We start from the raw sequence: 19155 nt of genomic DNA on the forward strand, positions 1-19155 counted from the left end.
AAAAATACAGGGAATCCTCTTAGTTTGGCTGTTTATAGAAAACGAAGAGTATTTTTTTCTTTGGGGGTGGGGGTGGGTCTGTTTTCCTTCTCTATAAATAAAGATACTTGGTAGAGTTAGGGATCTCAAATTGAAGTTTTATGAGTATAGTTTATTCAAGAATAGTAGAAAATTCAAGAGGACCTCTGTGGTCTATTCCTTTTCTCCTGCTTCTTGGTTCTATATGTATTAATATTTCTGACATGATTTTCTTTCTTCCCCACTTCCTCTACCCTTTTAGAATGTAAATAACAAATACCCATAGAACTTTCATGGGTAGCATTAACTCACATGCTATCCTAAATTGGAATAAAGCTAATCTAGAGTCTTTTGTTAAGTCCATGTCATGAGGCTGGGATGTTAGATAACCAAAGCTTATCTAAGTAATTTGAAACACCCAATATGTGGCTCAGTTAATTTGGGGCCAGTTAATAAAAGCTTATCTTGCCTTAAGATTCTTGAATGTCCATAACTATTGAATCAGGACAGGTCACATTTGAGGAGTGTGGGTATAGTTTGCACCAATAGTGTAGCTCTGCACACTTAGCTACCTTGGGTCATGTTTCCCTGGGACCATCTCTCATTTCCTCTGGGATTATATACTAAGCAAATGTGAATAGCTATTACCTCTTAGCTGAGTTTTTCTCTTATCTTCATATGACACCAGTTCCCATTCTTGTCTCAGTTGTTATGATGGAGTGTTTCTCTCTAAATTTAGCCAATGAAGAAGAAAGTTGTCGACTAACCCAGGGCTCTGAAGGTGGCCTTTTTCATTTGCAAAAGCCACACAGATTGAACTGAGACATTAAGAAGCTTATCGAGTGTCTTGTCTCCTGGAGCCTGCCCAGTCTCTCCTTGCGGGGCCCGAGATGCTATCTCCGCCAGCTCGTGTTTCCAGTCTTGAGGTGCTCTGTCACATTTGGAACACAAAATTAAAACTTAGTCTGTGCAGTTCATTTTAGGTAAGCTCTGTAAAGGATTCCCTTTCTCATTGGAAAAGTAATCTGGAATCACACTGAAATTTTTGTGCAGAAACAGGGTTTCTTGACATTTGCTATTATCTCTGTGTGCTGGAAGTTGAAGATGCATCACATCTGTGTGCTTCCATCACATCCTTGCTTTGCTCTTAGGCTTCGAATAGCATCAGTGTATTTGCTTCATTATTAGGAATGATGTTGAGTACAGTAAGTAACAGATAATTAGGGATTGTGTTCCCATGAAATTCACAGTTTCTATACCATTATATCCAGCAACATAGATATGTATTTGCCAGATATTCCTAAACAGTAGTCCTTTCCTTTCTTTTGCCAATTATGCATGTTTCTATTTGGTTTTTTGTTTTGCATTTCCACCATGATTAGAAAGGTGTTTATCAAAATAAGCAGTAACTTATGACAGTGCATAATGTCTGTTATAATGAACACATAATTGACATGCTATTTTGTTACCCACCCCACTGAGAAGAAATGATAGAGATTCTCCCAAAGCAGTTGTTTCCTGCTTTCACACTACTCTGATGATTGATTACACTTGCCTTTGTGGCAGTTAAATTTTATTTTGGTAGGTGTTCATACCTGTTCCTTGGGACCTCTACAAAACAGTCAATTTCTGCAAGAATTTGTAGACACCTTTCCTGAGACACACTGGGCCTTGACCAGAGAGATGATTCAGACGCTAAACCATGCAGTAAATGTATCGAGCACTTGCTAGGTGCAGGCACAGTGCTAAGGACTAAGGGTAGAGTGGCGAGATGAACTCAGCATCTGGCCTTTGGAGCAAGCGGTCTACTACAGGGAACAGACGACACAGATGGCAGCTCTTGTTCTTTCTTCTTCCTTTCCCTTAAAACAAGCATGATGACGTTCGTGGACCTGAGTCTGAGGGGTATGGCCAGGAAATGCTTTCCTGAGGATGTGACATATTGAAGAGTCAGAAAAAGTTCAGTAGGTAACTCTGTAGGAGAGGAGGGCAGGGGAGCAGCTCAGACCATAGGAGCAGCATGTGGAAAGGCCCTGAGATGGGATGAGACTCGTGAAGTGAGAGGAACTGGCAGGGGGAAAACCTGAGCTGAGTGATTCTAAAGGAAACTAGAGTTAAGGACTCTGGACTTTCTATTAAGATGGTTGGGAAACCTTTGAACAGTTTTAAGCAAAGGAGTGACATGACTTTGGACAGGAAAGCTACAGGGTATTATCTGAGTTGTCTTACAAGACTGACCCTATTTTGAAATCTGGCAAAATTTGGAGAGTTGAAATAGTGATTTTAGAAATTCTTTGGGATGTTGCAGTTGGGCTTTAGCATTTTTTAGGATGATTCTTTAACTTAGACTTGGAAATGTTCTCTCCTGCTTCTCTCATTAATATCCTGAATTTCTTATGTGACCTCCTATGAGAAGCAGTAGTTTAAAATGTGGCCAAACTTCGTGGTGCTTAATTTACTTTGAAAATATAAGGCTTTGATAGTCTCACGTATTTATAATACATGGAGCTTTATACTTTTATATAATGACAAGTTTCATGTGTTTGAATTTTGGAGCTCTTGTCATTTTGTACTTGTGAGTTTAATATTTTTCCACTTGTAAGACTGTATTTCAGTGAACGGGGTGTGTATGTAAAAGTATCAATCTTTTGAAATTCAGGTTTTTGTCATCTTGTGTGTGCCTGTGTATTCATATACGTGTGTATATATGCCCCTGCAGTGTAATCGTGTGTGATTTTCCATTTTCATAGCATTTTTAGGTAATGAAAGTGGGATCAGGAAAAGGATACTCTAGCAGCAGGAGTGGCTGGCATGTGCTAAAGGTGATGACTGCAAGTGGTGGAGATGTCTAATCTTCAGGGTCAAAACAGATACCTATTTTTAAAGAAGGCAGAGAGATCTGATTGAGAGGCAGAGCTCGAGGTGACTTCAGGTGTCCATATTAGGCTGAGCAGAGGGTGGGAGGAGTGTTAGATGAACTTCAGAAGCCTTCCACCTTCCACCCCTAGGATAGAGACCTCCTTCCTTTGTGCTGTTGGGGTCTCAGCCACTCCACTGCTGCATGTCCAGGCACCTGTGGAGAACTTGCTTATGAGATAATCCACCTGTTTACATACTGTCTGTTGTGAGTTTCCTTAGAGGCTTGTTGGGGTAATACCTATACTGGTGCAAAAGAAACTCATGCCAGTTACCTGTATTCAGATGAACTTAGCCTTTATTCATAAATACAAACGAGCAACCAAGTCTCACTTGCTTTTTGAGAAAACTAATAGCATGAACAAAATAAACAGGTCAGCTGACTTTGTAGGAAAGATGTAACTAGGGGAATAGAGAGCTTAGCGTGCTCAGATTCAAGAGAGTAGTAACACAGTTTTAAAACAAGAACAGATTGCTAGGAAGAGCAGTAGTCAAATTATTACTACTTTTAGTCATTTTTAATTTCTTGGAAGTACTGAAATAAAAATGGAGAGGGCTAAGAACCAAGCTGCTTATCTGAATTAGACAAAGGAATGGCCCCAGAAGAGAGAAAATTGAGAGAAGTTGTTAGGGCACTTGAAGGACAGATCTGCAACCTCTAATCTTTAAGTTTTAGAAGCTGGAACACATAGTTTAGAGGAAGAAAGAATCAGTAAATAACAGAAGAAGATCCCTTTGAGCTGAAAAAAAGACACGCCCTCAGCATGAACTGGGATAGATGAAAAGAGACCTACACCTAGACATCCTGGTTTAATTCAGATTTTCCAGGGTTTAGGAGAATATCCTAAAAATGTTCAAAGGAAGAAATAGGTTGTCTACAACAGTAACAGACCTCAGATATTTCATAAGTAATATTGGATGCCAGATGGGCAATATTGTCTTTAAAGTTTTGAGGGGAAGTTATTTTCAAACTGTGATTTTGTACCCAGGCAAATAAGTAAATTGTGGAGACAAGTGGGAGAGGTTTCTGGGTCTGCAAAGATTTAGAAAATTTTACTTTATGCACCCTATTTTAATGGCGGGAAAAGTACCAGGAGAGAGATCCATGAGATCTAGAAACCCTAAGTCACCAAGATGACCTAGGAGAAACCAAGAAAGATAAAATAAAAAAATGATTTGACTCTGAAGGCTTATGATGTCCACCAACCAGCTGGTGCTGGTTTGTCTACTTAACGTTGCACTTATATACGAATTATATAATTGTCCCCAAATTTCAAAGCAAAACTCCTGCCAAATGGATCTGGTTGTTATAATCTTTATGTATATTTGAATGTTCTTCTACATGCAGGTATTTTTTTTTTTTTTTTTTTTTTTTTTTTTTTTTTTTTTTTTTTTTTTTTTTGCGGTATGCGGGCCTCTCACTGTTGTGGCCTCTCCCGTTGCGGAGCACAGGCTCCGGACGCGCAGGCCTAGCGGCCATGGCTCACGGGCTTAGCCGCTCCGCGGCATGTGGGATCCTCCCGGACCAGGGCACGAACCCGTGTCTCCTGCATCGGCAGGCGGATTCTCAACCACTGCGCCACCAGGGAAGCCCTACATGCAGGTATTTTAATAAAATCATGGAAGTGGTTAGCTTTAGGGCCAAAAAGAGTTTTTGCTTTGTCAAAGCTCCGTTATTTATATTGATATGTTTGCTTTCTACTACCACTCAGGACTAGTAGGTCAGAGACCTTTTCTGCCACTGGAATGCAGGTCACACACATTGTGTCCCTTACTGGCAGAAGAGTACCCTAGCCCAGGAGATGCTAAATAGGAAGGATGGTTCAAATTCCATTTCCCTCACTCTTCTATTCAGGAGCTTCTAGTGCTTTCTGTTAGCCTACTGGGCTTGGATTCTTACCACACTGTACATGTGCAAGGGCGGGAAGACTCTTATGGGTTATCTAGTCTATCCTTAGTGTTCGCTGGGGGGAACCCACCATATTCGAACGTGAGATCATCTAGCCTATTTCTGCATAGTATTAGAGTCTGTAGCGTCTTTCTTGTCTCATTATTGCCGTGTAGAACGTGGAGGTTGTACCAGCCGGCTGTCATGGCTTGCGTTGTGGCTGTAGTCTAACTTGAGAGCCGTCGTCTGCAATCTGCACGACAACCTCGCTTGGTTGACAGATAATTAGGTCACTCTTTTCCCTTGTTCTTTGCAGGTTACATTATTACTTTCACATAGGCCCTCTTCTCACATTCTGTGGCCATTTTCACTGTCCTTAAATTTGATGTAAGCCATAGCAGTCAGGCCTAAGGGAGAAATGACTTCTGTACAAGGGAATTTTTAAACATGCTTTTGAAGTCTAATTACTACTGAAGTTAGATTTATTTTTAATCTCCCCTATTAATTGCAGATGGGAAGTCTGATGACGATGGTGACTTGTGAAGTCGTAGAGATCACTCCAGTCCTGGATAACACTGGATTGGGTCCATGTGTGCTTAAAGCTGGCCGTTTATCTTCAGTTTTGACCAGTGATTAAGTGGAGACAAGTTGACAATCCACAGAATTTCCCTTCCCAACTCTCATTTTCCAGCTTTTCTTTTAGACCATTGTCCTGGTTAGAGAAGCCCTGAGAAGGATCCAGTAGTAGCTGGGAGAGAAGAGCATTCAGCATGTGGTCTCAGGACTGGTTAGGGTCTGAGAAGTAGAAAAGGTCCAATGCCTTGATCATGATGATGAGATACTGTAACCAGCTAGATTACTTTATGAAATTCAGATCAAGAATAATTATAAAACTCTGATCCCTATGAAACAAATGTTATCAAGTAACACTCCTTCGTGGTGAAATTTTGTAACTCTCATTCAACAAATATTAGACATTTATCTGCCAATCGTTTAGGGTATACACCATCTTTTAGTCACTTTCAAACCTAATATATTAATCCTAATGTTGAAAGTGACTTTCTTGATTAGCTCTAGGTATTATTTATATGCGTAAATGAACGCTTTATTAGATGTTTTTTGAAGGTGGTATGTAAGTCATGTTTTTATAAATTAGTACATTTTGAATATAACTGGAAGTTTAAATACTGAGTATCTACAATGTTCGGGGATCATAGGTGTATATGTATCATATATATATAAAACATAATTTTAAATCATTACATTTGTCATTGTAGGTTGAATGGACTGAACCTGTGGGAAAAGATTCAAATTAGTAGGTTTTTCTAGCTGTAATTTGAAGATTGAGAGACTTGGGGGTGATGACTAACTTACTCTGATTAAACAGCCCCTAAGAATACCAATTACACCAGTTAAGGACCTCATCTACTAGTTCTTTAGCCTTTCTCCTTTTTTTTTTTTTTTTTTTTGCAGTACGCGGGCCTCTCACTGTTGTGGCCTCTCCCGTTGCGGAGCACAGGCTCCGGACGCGCAGGCTCAGTGGCCACGGCTCACGGGCCCAGCCGCTCTGCGGCTTGTGGAATCTTCCCAGACCGGGGCACGAACCTGCGTCCCCTGCATCGGCAGGCGGACTCTCAACCACTGCGCCACCAGGGAAGGCCAGCCTTTCTCCTTATATCAGTCCACTGGCGTGTGCATAATAGTTGAATCCTCTTTACTTTTTGCATGTCTGGGAAGAGCGCTATGATCACCTGTCTCAGAGTAGTGGAAGGACCTCCTAGATCCCATATGCTTAATTTATCAGGCCGGGGAGAGCTGTGGGGAAATTAATGCTGCTCAAGTTCACCCAGTAAAAATAGTGGATCAGATAAGCTGCAAGCCATATGTTACTACTTCACAAGGCTGGCACGGGTTGGAGCCAAGTCAGCAGTGCTTACTTCCTGTGAACTTACTCCAGAAAACCTTTACCTCAGTCTGTGCAGTCAGTTTGTAAGAGTGAACCAATACGATACTGTCTTTCCTAGGGTTCTTAATTCCCTTGTTTAAGCTTAGTCCAAGCATTTCTGTAGGCTGTAGGTATGTAAAACTGTAATATAATCACCTAGGAAGTTTATTCTGGAGAGGATGGTTTGTGAAAATAGAGGTCTTCCTGCGCCGGTGGTATGTGGGCTTAAAGCAAAGTGCTGTGGTCTGGATACAGCTTCCTGCCCATAGAAGGAGAACAGAAAGTATTAAAAGAGCTGATGTCACCTGTCCTTCGCTGATCCTAAACCACTCTGTACCTGGTGTTAGTAAAGGGCCATGTAGTTGAATTCCTCTAATTGTTTGGCTTGGAACTGAGGCCTGCTTACCTGTTGTATAAAAGAAAGAATAAAAGCGGAAGGATTGAATGATTGTTAATCTCTCCTTGCTTCCTTTTCCTTTACTTTCCGGGACTCTGTGGTAAAGAACATCATTGTTTAAGACTCAGAGATATGACTTAGGAGCTTGTGGTTTTGAAGAAACCATATTTCTTAAAAATGTGTCATTTGGGACGTTTGTTTCCTCTGAGATAGTCTTTGGGTAAATAAGTGAGAACTGTTGACCTATCCTGGTCAAACTGTTGAAAGTCCAAGGTTCAGTACTTTGCTTCTGAGTTGCTAACAGCTGAGGAAAGATTAAGCCTGTGAAATTGGCTAGATGAGCTATAACGGAAAAAGCATGCCCATCATTTTGAGAAGGCAGGTTAAACGGCCTGAGTATTAGGAAGAGTGGATCATTTCTGCACTCTCCTTTCTCCCACCTAGCTTCCAGAACATTTTCCCTCAGAATTTAGAAGACGTTTTTGCCCCAACTTGCTGTAACTTTTCAGTAGTTTTCCTTAAAAAATGCTTTGTAGTTTGTGAATACATGGTGCGAACTTTTGTCTTATACTTGCCGCGGGCCTGCTTATTACCCTCTGACAAACATACCTTCTTTTCCAATGAGAACGCTGCAACACAAGGATGTTACCTTGATCTGCTTTTTGTTGGTCTTTATTACAGTACGTTATGAAAAATGACAGTAAGGAAGAATGCTGTTGGCTATCGTTGTTATGTCTTAACCCTTGACATACCGTTGCAATAGAATTCTAATCCTGTGCATTTATCAGAGGGAATGTTACAAAACCTGTATGTGTCATAGTCCAAGGGTTGGCAAGTTATGGCCATACCTGGCCTTCTGCCTGTTCTTAAATGGCCTCTTTCACATTTTTAAAGGGTTGAAAAAACGTAAAAGAACAGTAATATTTCATGACCCGTAATTTCTATGATATTCAGCCCTTGGTATATATAAATAAAGTTTTGTTGGGGCATAGCCATATTCATTCATGTATGTATTGTCTGTGATTGCTTTAATGCTGTGATGGCAGAGCTGGCGGAGTTGAGAGACCATATGACAGCAAAGCCTAAAATGTTTACTGCCTGGCCCTTTACAGAAAATGTTTGCCAACTCTTGTGTTGGCCTGTTGCTGTGACTTTCATCTCTGACTTTCATAGGCATTGAATACAGCCACCTAGCCCTTCCAGACCCACATCTAACTCTTCTTACCAAGATCTTACCCTAGATCTCTAAAATTCCCCAGTGGCAAATAACCTTCAATCACTAGGACTTTTTTTCCCCTTACTTATTTATGACAAAGGGGGTGTCACTTTGACATTTCCATGAGTAATATGGCCACCACACTTCAACTGTCTAAACCTAAACCAGTAGGACATAAATGCCCTTTAGAGAATCATGAAGAGGACACTTGCTAACATCTTCAAGTGTTTTGTTTAGGCTTGCCTGTTGAGATGGGTATTATCACGGAGGTATATGCTCTCCAGACTCACCTAGGTAATAACCTGTGCTTGTCTCCGTGGTGGGCCGGTCATTACTGTTAATACTTGCCAGGTTCTCTATTTCCAGCCTCTGCCTTCTCAGCATGTTTACTGCCTTCTAATCTACAGGTAAGAGGCCACCAAACCCACCTTCATCTCCCGCCACCTCTACTGATATCCCCCAAACCCACTCTTAAATGTTCCTTCCTTAGGCCTCTTCTCTTTTCCTTCTTCACCTTCTGCTTGGGTGGTTTCACTCGTGCCTGCGGTTTCATCTAACACTTACCTGTTGATGTACCCTGATCTCTTTGTCTCTTGCCCTCTTTCCGGAATTCTGACTCCTTACTGGACATGAGCACATAGGCATGTCCTACAAGTATCTCGAATTTAATTCATTTTTTTTCTTAAGCATGCTTATCTCATGTTTCCTGTCTTAGCGGATGGCATCTGTGTCTTAGAATCCGTGGTGTTAGCTTTGCCTTACTCCTTTTCTCCACTCCCCGTATTCATTGGCTCACCAGATATTTCCACTTCGCTCAGATGTGGCTTAACATGTTCTCGCCAAATGTCCTGCCAGTACTTTAGTTCGGTACCTTGTGGTGTCTCACCAGCTGCACTGCGAAGCCTCCTAACTGGTTCCCCAATCAATCAATCTCTACCCAATTAGTCCATCCTCTATATGTCGTCAGAAAATACGTATCTGATCATGACTTTCTCCTTCTCAAAGTCAAGACAGTACTTGAATATTAAAGCCTCTACTATACATGACAGTGCAGAAACAGATCCTCCCAAGCTCTCCAGCCCCAACTCTTCTCCACATATACCCTATGCTTCAATCCTAGCATCGGCCATTCCCTGAATAGGCACTGCTTGTTCGTGCCTCCATGACTTCACATGTGTTATCCAGAATGAACATGTAGAATGGCATTGCACCCTGGGAGATAAGCTCCTCAACCTTCAAGGGCCACGTTAAACATCACGTCTTCTGGTGAAGCCTTTGGATTCCCTCAAAGTTGACCATTGTCCACACTTCGCGTGCACTTCATGGCGCTTGTACTCATGGTACTTGCCTGTCGTCTGCACTACTGGTCTTTAGAAATTGAAGTGGGAGGGACGGGAGAACAGTAACCATATTTTACACAGCTCAGTATCTGTAGCATCTGGTGCTGGAGAGCCACCATGGTGGGTGCCTACTCAAAGTAATAGAAAAATGAAGTTTAGAAAAGCAGCAGGTGGGAGCATAGGGGCCAGGCAGATTTCCCAGAATGACTGGGAATTGAGCAGGAAAAGAACTATGTGCTCTGTGTGCCTATGGCAGAGAACGCTCCTGGAGACTGACCTTTATTTTTTTGGTACCTGTTGGTAAATGTTGAACAAAGGAGCGACTCTGGGTGTGGTCTGTAGATGTTGGGTGTCTGAATTATTCTGGAGCACTAGACTCTTTTTTTTTTTTTTTTTTTTGGCTCAGGAATACACAGATTGTTGGCCAGTTCCTCAAAGCAGCTCCTGGTTTAGGGAATGATGGAGAACATAAATTCGGGTAGCTGAGAAGAGCCACGAGCAAGGAGATACAAAAGTATGACTTATGTAGAAGGCAGTTCTGTGAATTTTAGTAAAACAGGGCTCAGATTTGCTGTTAATGAGTTTTCATCAGGCTTATTAAAAACTGCAGAAAGAAAACATTTCTAGGGCTGCTTTAGACTGATTTCTTCACACTGCTGGGATCATTCCAACCTTCTGGGGTGATGCTCCAGATCACCTGCTTTGTGAGAGAGACAAGTAACAGGATGTGGGAAATCAGTGAGCCATGGTCTCTGCAAATTGCAGTTTTGACTTTTAGAGTCTTATTCTTGGATGAGAAAGAAAAAAAAAAAAAAAAAAAAAAGATGGGAGAAGTAGAGTAGGGCTTGTTTTTAGGATAACTTCCCATGCCTTAGTCTGTTCAGGCTGCTCTATAACAGAATACCACAGACTGGGTGGCTTATACATGGCAGAAATTTATTGCTCACGCACTGGTGGCTGGACATCCGAGATCAAGGTGCCAGCATGGTCTGGTGAGGGCCCTCTCCAGGTTGCAGATTTCTCCCTGTATCTTCACGTGGCAGATATCTCTGGAGCCTCTTTATAAGGCACTGCTTCCATTCAGGACTTAAGCACCTCCCAAAGGCCCCACCTACTAATACCGTCATCTTTGGGGTTTAGCATTTCAACATATGAATGTTAGGGGGACACAAAAAATCAGACCATAGCACCTGGTTAGAATAGAAGTGTGTCTGTACTGTTAGAAGCCACTAGACAGAGTAAGAGTCCAGCCCTCCAGGACTCGCCCAACTCAAACCAACTCAGATGCCACACTGATAGTGGGGTGTACGGAAATTCCACTAAACACACTTTCACCTGTTTTGTATATGGTTTCTTTGATTTTAAGAAATGTTGGCATCTCAAGAGTTTAAGGAAGCTTTGTAGCCTTCTTGCACGGTTTACTGCCAACCTAGTGTTCCTGGCACAATCCTTCACTTTAACTGTGCATTGTAGGAACTGGCTCATCTAGGCTGAAGCCTGTTTAATCCGGATGCATCAATTACTCCACACAGGACCTGGCCGTTAGTGATATAAAATCACTTAGCTCGAAACCAGAAGAGTCACACACATAAAGTTCAACGATTTAGCAGTTACTGGGAAGTATTAACAAAGTGCTCCTACAGGTATATTTCTTCACTGGGCCTCAAGCTGGGCTGAAATGTCTAGACTCACCTTTGACTTCAAAGATATACTAAATTATATTAAGTTTAAGAAATTTGGCAAAATCATTTAGATGTCAAGGTAGGAATGGTAGAAAGGTTTGAAATAGGGGAGTATTAGTGAACCTGCCAAGATTTTGACCCCATACAACATTTATCGATTATATACTATGTGCCAGACATTGTATTGGGTACTCAACTGGCTCTGTCTATAACAAGGGGAAACTGTGAAAATTATTATTTCCAGAATAGAGTGTTGCTTTATTTTGAACTCTTTTAGGTAGATGCAGTACTGTCCTTTTGAGGATTATCGCTAAGATTTACATATTAGATCAGTTACTCGTTTTCCTTTTATGTGAATTAAGCCATACTGCATTCTCGTATTAGATTTTGATTATATGCATGGATATATATATTCAACAAAAATTTGAATATTTACTGTATATACTATGAGTGTAGGCAAAGATGATCAAGGCATGGTAGGAAGTGTCATGGTTTCTGGGAACTTTTATTAGGAATAATTTTTAGTGTAGAAAATTTAAAAAAATTTAGATTCTTTCTTAAACCTATCCCATTACCTCTCCTTTATGATTTTTCTTGATATTATCATCACTGGAGCATTTATCAAATTGATTTTTGCAGGGGGTGTTATACTTTGCCTAATGATGTACAAAAAATAGCTTCACAGATATAGTGTAATTTATTTTTTAAGTTAGACAACTTTGAATGTGTACAAAAAAATAACCTAGTAGACCGTTGGACACTCAAACTAGTTTCTTGCAGAAAGATGAAGTACCTGTCCACAACTTAGTACTTTGTCACATTTATTTCAATAGAAAATGCTTATTAGACAGAAGGTGGCAAAGTTGAAAGTTTAACCAGTACCAATTGTATTCTTAAAAGGAAGCTTTAGAAACACTCTAGACGTGGGAAGTGAGGTATAGGGCATTGGACAAGGGTCCTAGTGAGGTGATCTGGAGTACCTGAGATCTAGTATTTGATGAAAAGCCACTGTGCTACTTTAGAAAGGAAGAGAGCAACACAGTTAAAATCATCAGTGACCAACACAAGCTTGGTAGCGCTGCTCAGAGCAAGCTTTCCGAGGGCAGTGTTGGTGGCCGGAACTTGTCTGAGGAATAGATTGCGATAATCTAGTGAGAGATGGCGAGGTCTTGATGGAGGAAGTGGCAGTAGGCCCACAGAGAGTGTGCAGACAGAAGAGTTCTGGGAGAGAGTTTAACTTTTGGGAATGAAAGCCTTGCCAAGTATGGTACGTTTGATCCAAGTTGGAGAAGCCCTTTACTTACTGATAGAACTTTCGAGTAGGAGGATAGGAAAACTTAGCTGTTCAGAAGTTCGTCACCCATTTTCTCCTTTATCAGAAGTTGTCTTGCTCCTTTCTTAGGGTCATTTTGATCATCATCAAGCCTCTCAAAAAATTTGACATCCTCGTGTATACAGAAAATCCATTAAATTAATTAAATGGAAAAAACAAAATTGCCCTATGAAAAGTTCTTTTTGTTTGTTTTTATTCTCTACGAGAATGCTTCCTGTTACAGTTCTTACAATTCTTTAGCTACACAGTGAAGAATAACTAGGATGCGATGGCTTCCGCTCCTCTCCCCTCTCCTCCTCCACCACAACCTCGGGCACTAATATAACATCGTTATTTTGTTAGCTTGCCTCCGCAATAATTCTCCTCCCTCTTCTTAAAAGCCTCCATGCCAAAGGAGAATGCAGAGCATTCTTTCTTGCAATAGATGCTAATTGTGTTCTTCGTTGGGATCTTGCTGTCATAGCCACAATCGCCGTGCCATTGTGTTGGGAGGCCTGGGTCACAGTAGTTAATTGTGCAGAGTAATGAATGCTGGTTAGTTGTGATGTGTTGTCGCCTGCATCTGTGGGTGAGAACACGCAGTCACTGTAATTTGCTTGGCGAGTGATCATATTGGTGTAACATAACATCAACTGTTAAGTAAGTTAGCTGTCACAAAGAACCATGGGTTGTTTTTTTTTTTTTAATATAGAATTTTTAATGAGAAACTTTGAGTTATAGAGATTGAAGATGTGAGAAGAGCTACCTAGGGTGTGTTGCATATTAACCCCTACTTCTCAGTGTGTTTTGGGATCAGGTTTACATATCTGGTGGTTTAGGGAAGGGAGTGCCAGCTCTGCACGTCTCTGCTCTGGCACAGATTGGGAATTGCATGTTGGGTAAGTGACGTGACTGGTGTCAACTAGGAATGAGGCTTCCTGGCAGCGACCCCTTCGTGAAACTTGTGGATTCTGAAAGCAGAATCACTGTGAATGTAGTTTCCTCATCTAGTTCTTCCATCTGCATAAGGAAAAGGTATTTCTTCTGTTAGGTGTTTGAATGGGATGGTGCTGTTTCTCAAGAATTCTTGCTGAAGTAACAGGAAGCATTTGCTCTTATAAATAACCGTGGTGCTGTTATGCAAGGACCTTACCAGTCTCAGGGTTGGAGCTTGTTACTTTTTTGCCTGCCCACAGCCCACAGTTTCTTCCTCTCCAACCCCACTGCCCATTTTTGAACACTTTTTAGCTATTTGCTCATAAGCATCTCTCATTAAAAGTGTCCTGGGAGTGCATTTCAAAGCAGTTCTTTTTATACTTGTTTCTTCAAGTTTTGTCGAATTTCCAGCAAATGTAACGAAGTTCTTGCTCAAAGTGAAACTTAACCTAATTTATACTTTTCATCTATTCCCTCCTGTCCTGCTTTAGCACATGTCTAAGTGATTGCTTTTTAGAAAAGTGGATTTTGACTAGCACAGTAATTTGTATGTCATGAAGAGAGAGGAAGTGATTTTAGGTGTGACCAAGTTTTTTTTTTTTTTTTTACAATTTAGGGTCTTTTTATGATCCCAAGATCCAAGGGGCTGGTAATTTTGGAGGAGGGAAATATGTTAATTAGGACAGGAGAGATAATGTGCAATTAGATCATCTGCTGATGCAGGTAAAATTCCTTTTTGTTCCTTATTTTACAGTATTAAATTAATAATAGGTATAATCCTACCATTAAAAGTTACCTAAATAACACATGTTCAATGCGGAAAATTTGGAAAACATTTTTTATAAAGAAAAAATCCAGCAGATTATCAATTACCTCTATGCCTGCCACCTGAAATAACTATCACTAAGTTTTGGTGTATATATACCCTTCTGTGATTTTTGTAGATCATTTTTCCATAAAGCTTGTTTTGGACTCAAGCAGAGATGCAGTAGATACAGTAGTCATTTTAAGTTTCTTCCATAATCTGAGAAGTTTCCATAATAATCTTTTGATCAACATTTATTAATATTAATGGGTTGAAAATAAACCTTAGGAAAAAAGTAGGACTATGAACAGTTAATATTAAGAACTATTTCCCATAATTCTAAAGATAAGTTTCCTTGAGTTTTTCTTTTGACATTAACATTTTATATTGTTAAAACAGTTAAATTTTTGTGCAGAAATAGAAAACATTCGTAATGAGGAAATTAAAAACAAGTTTTCACTGTTATATAGGCATACTGACTGTAATCTAGGTGGCACTGATTGAGTGTTTCTTAATGAAGATAGAAATAGGGCCCTGCTTCACAAATAGCCCGCTTTTATGTATGTTTGCCCTTAGATAAGTGAGAGCCAGTTAAGAATGAAAAGTTGCTTTGTCTCTTCATTTTTTTAACCTCTTCCCTTTCTCCCTCTGACAAGTCAATGTCTGCTTCTGTATAGCTAACCGCTGCTGTTTATTTTCTGCTTCTGTGACAGCTAGCCGATGGCGGAGTCTCTTCCCTTCAAATGTCTCACTGGCTTTTCCTTATAGCCCTGTGGCAAGACTCAGCCCTTATAGCAATGGCATTAATACTCCCAGCTTCTCTAAAACCTCAAATAAAGCAATACTAACACCTGAAAGAACAGGTAATATTTCAACTTCTCGTCTAGCGGCTTGCTTTGTAAATCAGTCACTAAACACAGCTTAAATATCCACCTTTCATTGAAAAGCTTGAGGGTAATCTTACTTATCACAATGGGGAGTCTGCTGCACACTTATTTGGGGTATGACAAAGGCTAGGGTTAATTTGTACTTTAACGTCATTAATCTGCTCTCAATTGTGTATAGTAGGCAGCCTTCACTCTTTATCAAATGCATATATATATAATTATGTGTTTCCAAATGCATAATGTGCTTTTAAAATTAATGTTGAACAAAATAAAGTTCTTTATGATTTTCATTATGATTGAAGATTATCAGACTTTTATTATATCTTGCTGTTTAAAAAATTGTTGGTGCTTTTTATTAAGTCAGGGCTGTGTAGAAAGAATAGTCATAGTAGATTTTTATGAGATGACCGTCTCCTAGTTGTCTCAGCATTGGTGATTCCATCCCTATAATTTTCTCCCTTCAGCCCTTTCTTCCTTGGTTCTCCTATCTCAAGCCATTACTTTCTCACTTTCATGAGTGACTACAAGTCTCCTGTGACGATTCTAAATTATGAAGGTTTTGTATGTGCTTCCTGTATGGATGTGTGCCTTCAATGTGTGATGTTCTTATCCATTTATAGCACTGCTGTTTGTACCTGTTGAAAAAAGGGACCAGATTTAAATTTAGTTTAAAATATATAATCCATTACTACCAGAGACAAGCATGTCTGATTATTCACCGAAATTGTACAGGATATGTATTCTTATACCATGCCTTTAGATATATACTTAAGCTAATGGGATGCAGATTTAGCATTATTGATTTTTCTTGTCTTAAGGTGGTAAAAAAAAAAAAAAATAACATGAAATCTACCTTTTTAAGTTTTTTTAGTGTATACACAGAGTGGATTTTTGAATTATGAAACTGAATTTGAGAAAACAAAACAAGTGGTTTTGTATATATGAATTATGAACACGTGAAGATGTGCATACTGTCTTGCCGTTCTCCTGTCATAGTGGTGTGTTGGTTTTTTGGTGACTTAATGAAAACAGGAAAAATATAGATGGGTCTGTTGTTTTTTTTTTTTTTTTTTTTTTTTTTGCGGTACGCAGGCCTCTCACTGTTGTGGCCTCTCCCGTTGCGGAGCACAGGCTCCGGACGCGCAGGCTCAGCGGACTTGGCTCACGGGCCCAGCTGCTCTGCGGCACGTGGGATCTTCCCGGACCGGGGCACGAACCCGCGTCCCCTGCATCGGCAGGCGGATTCTCAACCACTGTGCCACCGGGGAAGCCCTTGTTTTTTTTTTTAATCCATTCAGCCACTCTGTGTCTTTTGATTGGAGAATGCCTTGAAGTGCTGACTGTTGATATGTGAACTGTAAAGCACATGCAGATAGCAGTTCTTTATGCTAAGTAACAAACACGCTTCCCTTGTTTTTAGGTTACACATCCAGGGGCTCCCCTCTCAGTCCCCAGTCATCCATAGACAGTGAGCTGAGTACTTCAGAACTGGAGGATGATTCTATCTCCATGGGATATAAGTTACAGGACCTCACTGATGTTCAGATCATGGCTCGTCTGCAAGAAGAAAGTAGGTTCCTCTTTTTAAACTAGAAAACGTTTTAAACCTAGAGGCTGCTACTTGAAATCGAAGGGGGTGGGGAGGTTTCAGGCATTTCTCCCCAGGTAATGGGCAAACAATTCTATTCTTTCCCTCATAGCATCCTGCTCTGTAGGTGGAGCAATTAAATGCTTCTCACAGTCTCATGACCATTGTAAAATATTAGGACATACTCTGGGCAAAATACATTGATGTTAAACATCACCAGTGTAGCCACTGTGGAAACAGTTTGCCAGTTTCTTAGAGAACTAAACATGCGGTTTCCCTAAGGCCCAGCACATTGTATTCTTGGGCATTTATCCCAGGGCAATGGAAACTTGTGTTCAGAAACACAGAAACCTGTATATGAATTTATTTATAATAATAGCCTTTATTTATAATAATAGCCAACAACCAGAATGAGCTCATATGTCCTTCAGTAGGTGAGTGGTTAATCAAGCTGGGGGTACCTCCATACCGTGGAGTACTACTCAGCAAGAAAAAAGAATAAATTTTGATAGACATTACCATCTTGGCTGAATCTCCAGGGAATTATACCGAGTGAAAAAGGTGATCCCAGGAGATTTCATACTGTATTAATTCCATTCATATAACATTTTGGAATGACAACATTTTAGAAATGGATGACAGATTAGTGGTTGCTGGGGCTTAGGGATAGGGCGTGGGCTCTCAGGAGGGAGGTAGATGTGGTTATAGAAGTACAACATGAAGGATTTAGCGAGCGGCTCTGTTTTTGACTGTGGTGGTGGGTATATGATCCTACAGGTGATAAAATTGTATAGAATTTAATACTAGCATGCATACACATATAAAAGTAATACTGGAGAATCTAAATCAGATGGGTTTATGTAAGTGCCGATATCATAGTTGTCCTATTATTCTATGATTTTGCAAAGTGATGCCATCAAGGGAAACTGGACAGAGTACACAAAAGATCTCTATTATTCCCAGAACTGCATGTGAGTGTGTAGTTATCTTAATAAAAATTCAATTAAACATGCATTAATGCATTCTCAGATGCAGATTATTACATATAGAGTGGTTAAACAACGAGGTCCTACTTTATAGCACAGGGAACTATATTTAATATCCTGAGACAAACCATAATGGAAAAGAATATAAAAATTATATATATATGTATAACTGAATAACTGCTGTACAGCAGAAATTAACAAAACATTGTAAGTCAACTATACTTCCATAAAAATTATACTTCTCAAGATACATAATTATTGAAGGAGAGATAATTGGAAATGTTATTTCCGATGACGTTAAGTTATTACTGGTTCTGCATTAAGGTTACAACAATTAATCTGAGAGTGAACCACTTCAAGGGTATTAATGGTATCAAAAGGCAAAAGAAGATGTAGATCACAGAACTGGGCTAAGCTTATTTTGGAATTATCTTCTGAGGCCAACATAAGTAGAAACAGCCAAGATTTAAGCATAACAATTTTCTGCTTTCAGAATTGGCCAAGGCTACTATGAGAAACATTGTGATGCTTATGCGAGATTTAATAAGATACATTTTGAGAGGAAAAATGATTATTTTATATTGTTATTTAGTAACAGTACACTGACAGTAACTCTTTCTAAACAAATATATGGCTGAAAGATTGGATGTCAGTCTTGTAAGTTAAGTAGTCAGTCAGGCATAGACTACTTAAAAAAAAAGTTGTGGGTTGGCAACGAGATAACTAGAAACTTCCAGTTTGACTATTTTTAGATGGCTGTCATTTAGGATGACCCAAAACTCTTGAAGTTTTGAAGTGTCAGCATGCTTTGAAAAAGATAATATTAGTAACAAAAAGAACGAGAAGTGACCTCATTAGAAAATACTTGTGCCCCAGGGTTTGAACTTTCCTTTGACTTTGAAAGTTGGGATGGGCAGCAGGAGGAGTTCCTACTTGGGCAGAGATTTAATTTTTTAATTTTAATTTTATTTTTATTTTTTTTTGCGGTACGTGGGCCTCTCACTGTCGCAGCCTCTCCCATTGTGGAGCACAGGCTCCGGACGCGCAGGCTCAGCGGCCATGGCTCACCGGCCCAGCCGCTCCGTGGCACGTGGGATCCTCCCGGACCGGGGCACGAACCCGCGTCCCCTGCATCGGCAGGCGGACTCTCAACCACTGAGGCACCAGGGAAGCCCGAGATTTGATTTTTTGATTGTCTAATTCACAGTTAACTACTCATCATGATGATGAATAGTTTTT

At 40.1% G+C, this 19155-nt stretch overlaps 1 protein-coding gene across 2 annotated transcripts in view; it reads left to right on the forward strand.

Annotated features, from left to right (window-relative positions):
- The window catches only part of SLAIN1 (SLAIN motif family member 1), a 63000-nt gene that overhangs the window by 22597 nt on the left and 21248 nt on the right, over nt 1-19155 (forward strand). Inside the window, exons 3-4 of one of the 2 annotated variants that reach the window (XM_059041663.2) lie at nt 15169-15318; nt 16763-16912. In XM_059041663.2, the coding sequence (XP_058897646.1) occupies nt 15169-15318; nt 16763-16912 (300 nt within the window). The remainder of the gene's footprint in view (nt 1-15168; nt 15319-16762; nt 16913-19155) is intronic. The other variant, XM_059041664.2, reaches the window with a different exon arrangement.

Source organism: Kogia breviceps, chromosome 16, assembly GCF_026419965.1.
Source record: "Kogia breviceps isolate mKogBre1 chromosome 16, mKogBre1 haplotype 1, whole genome shotgun sequence".
NCBI lineage: Eukaryota > Metazoa > Chordata > Mammalia > Artiodactyla > Physeteridae > Kogia > Kogia breviceps.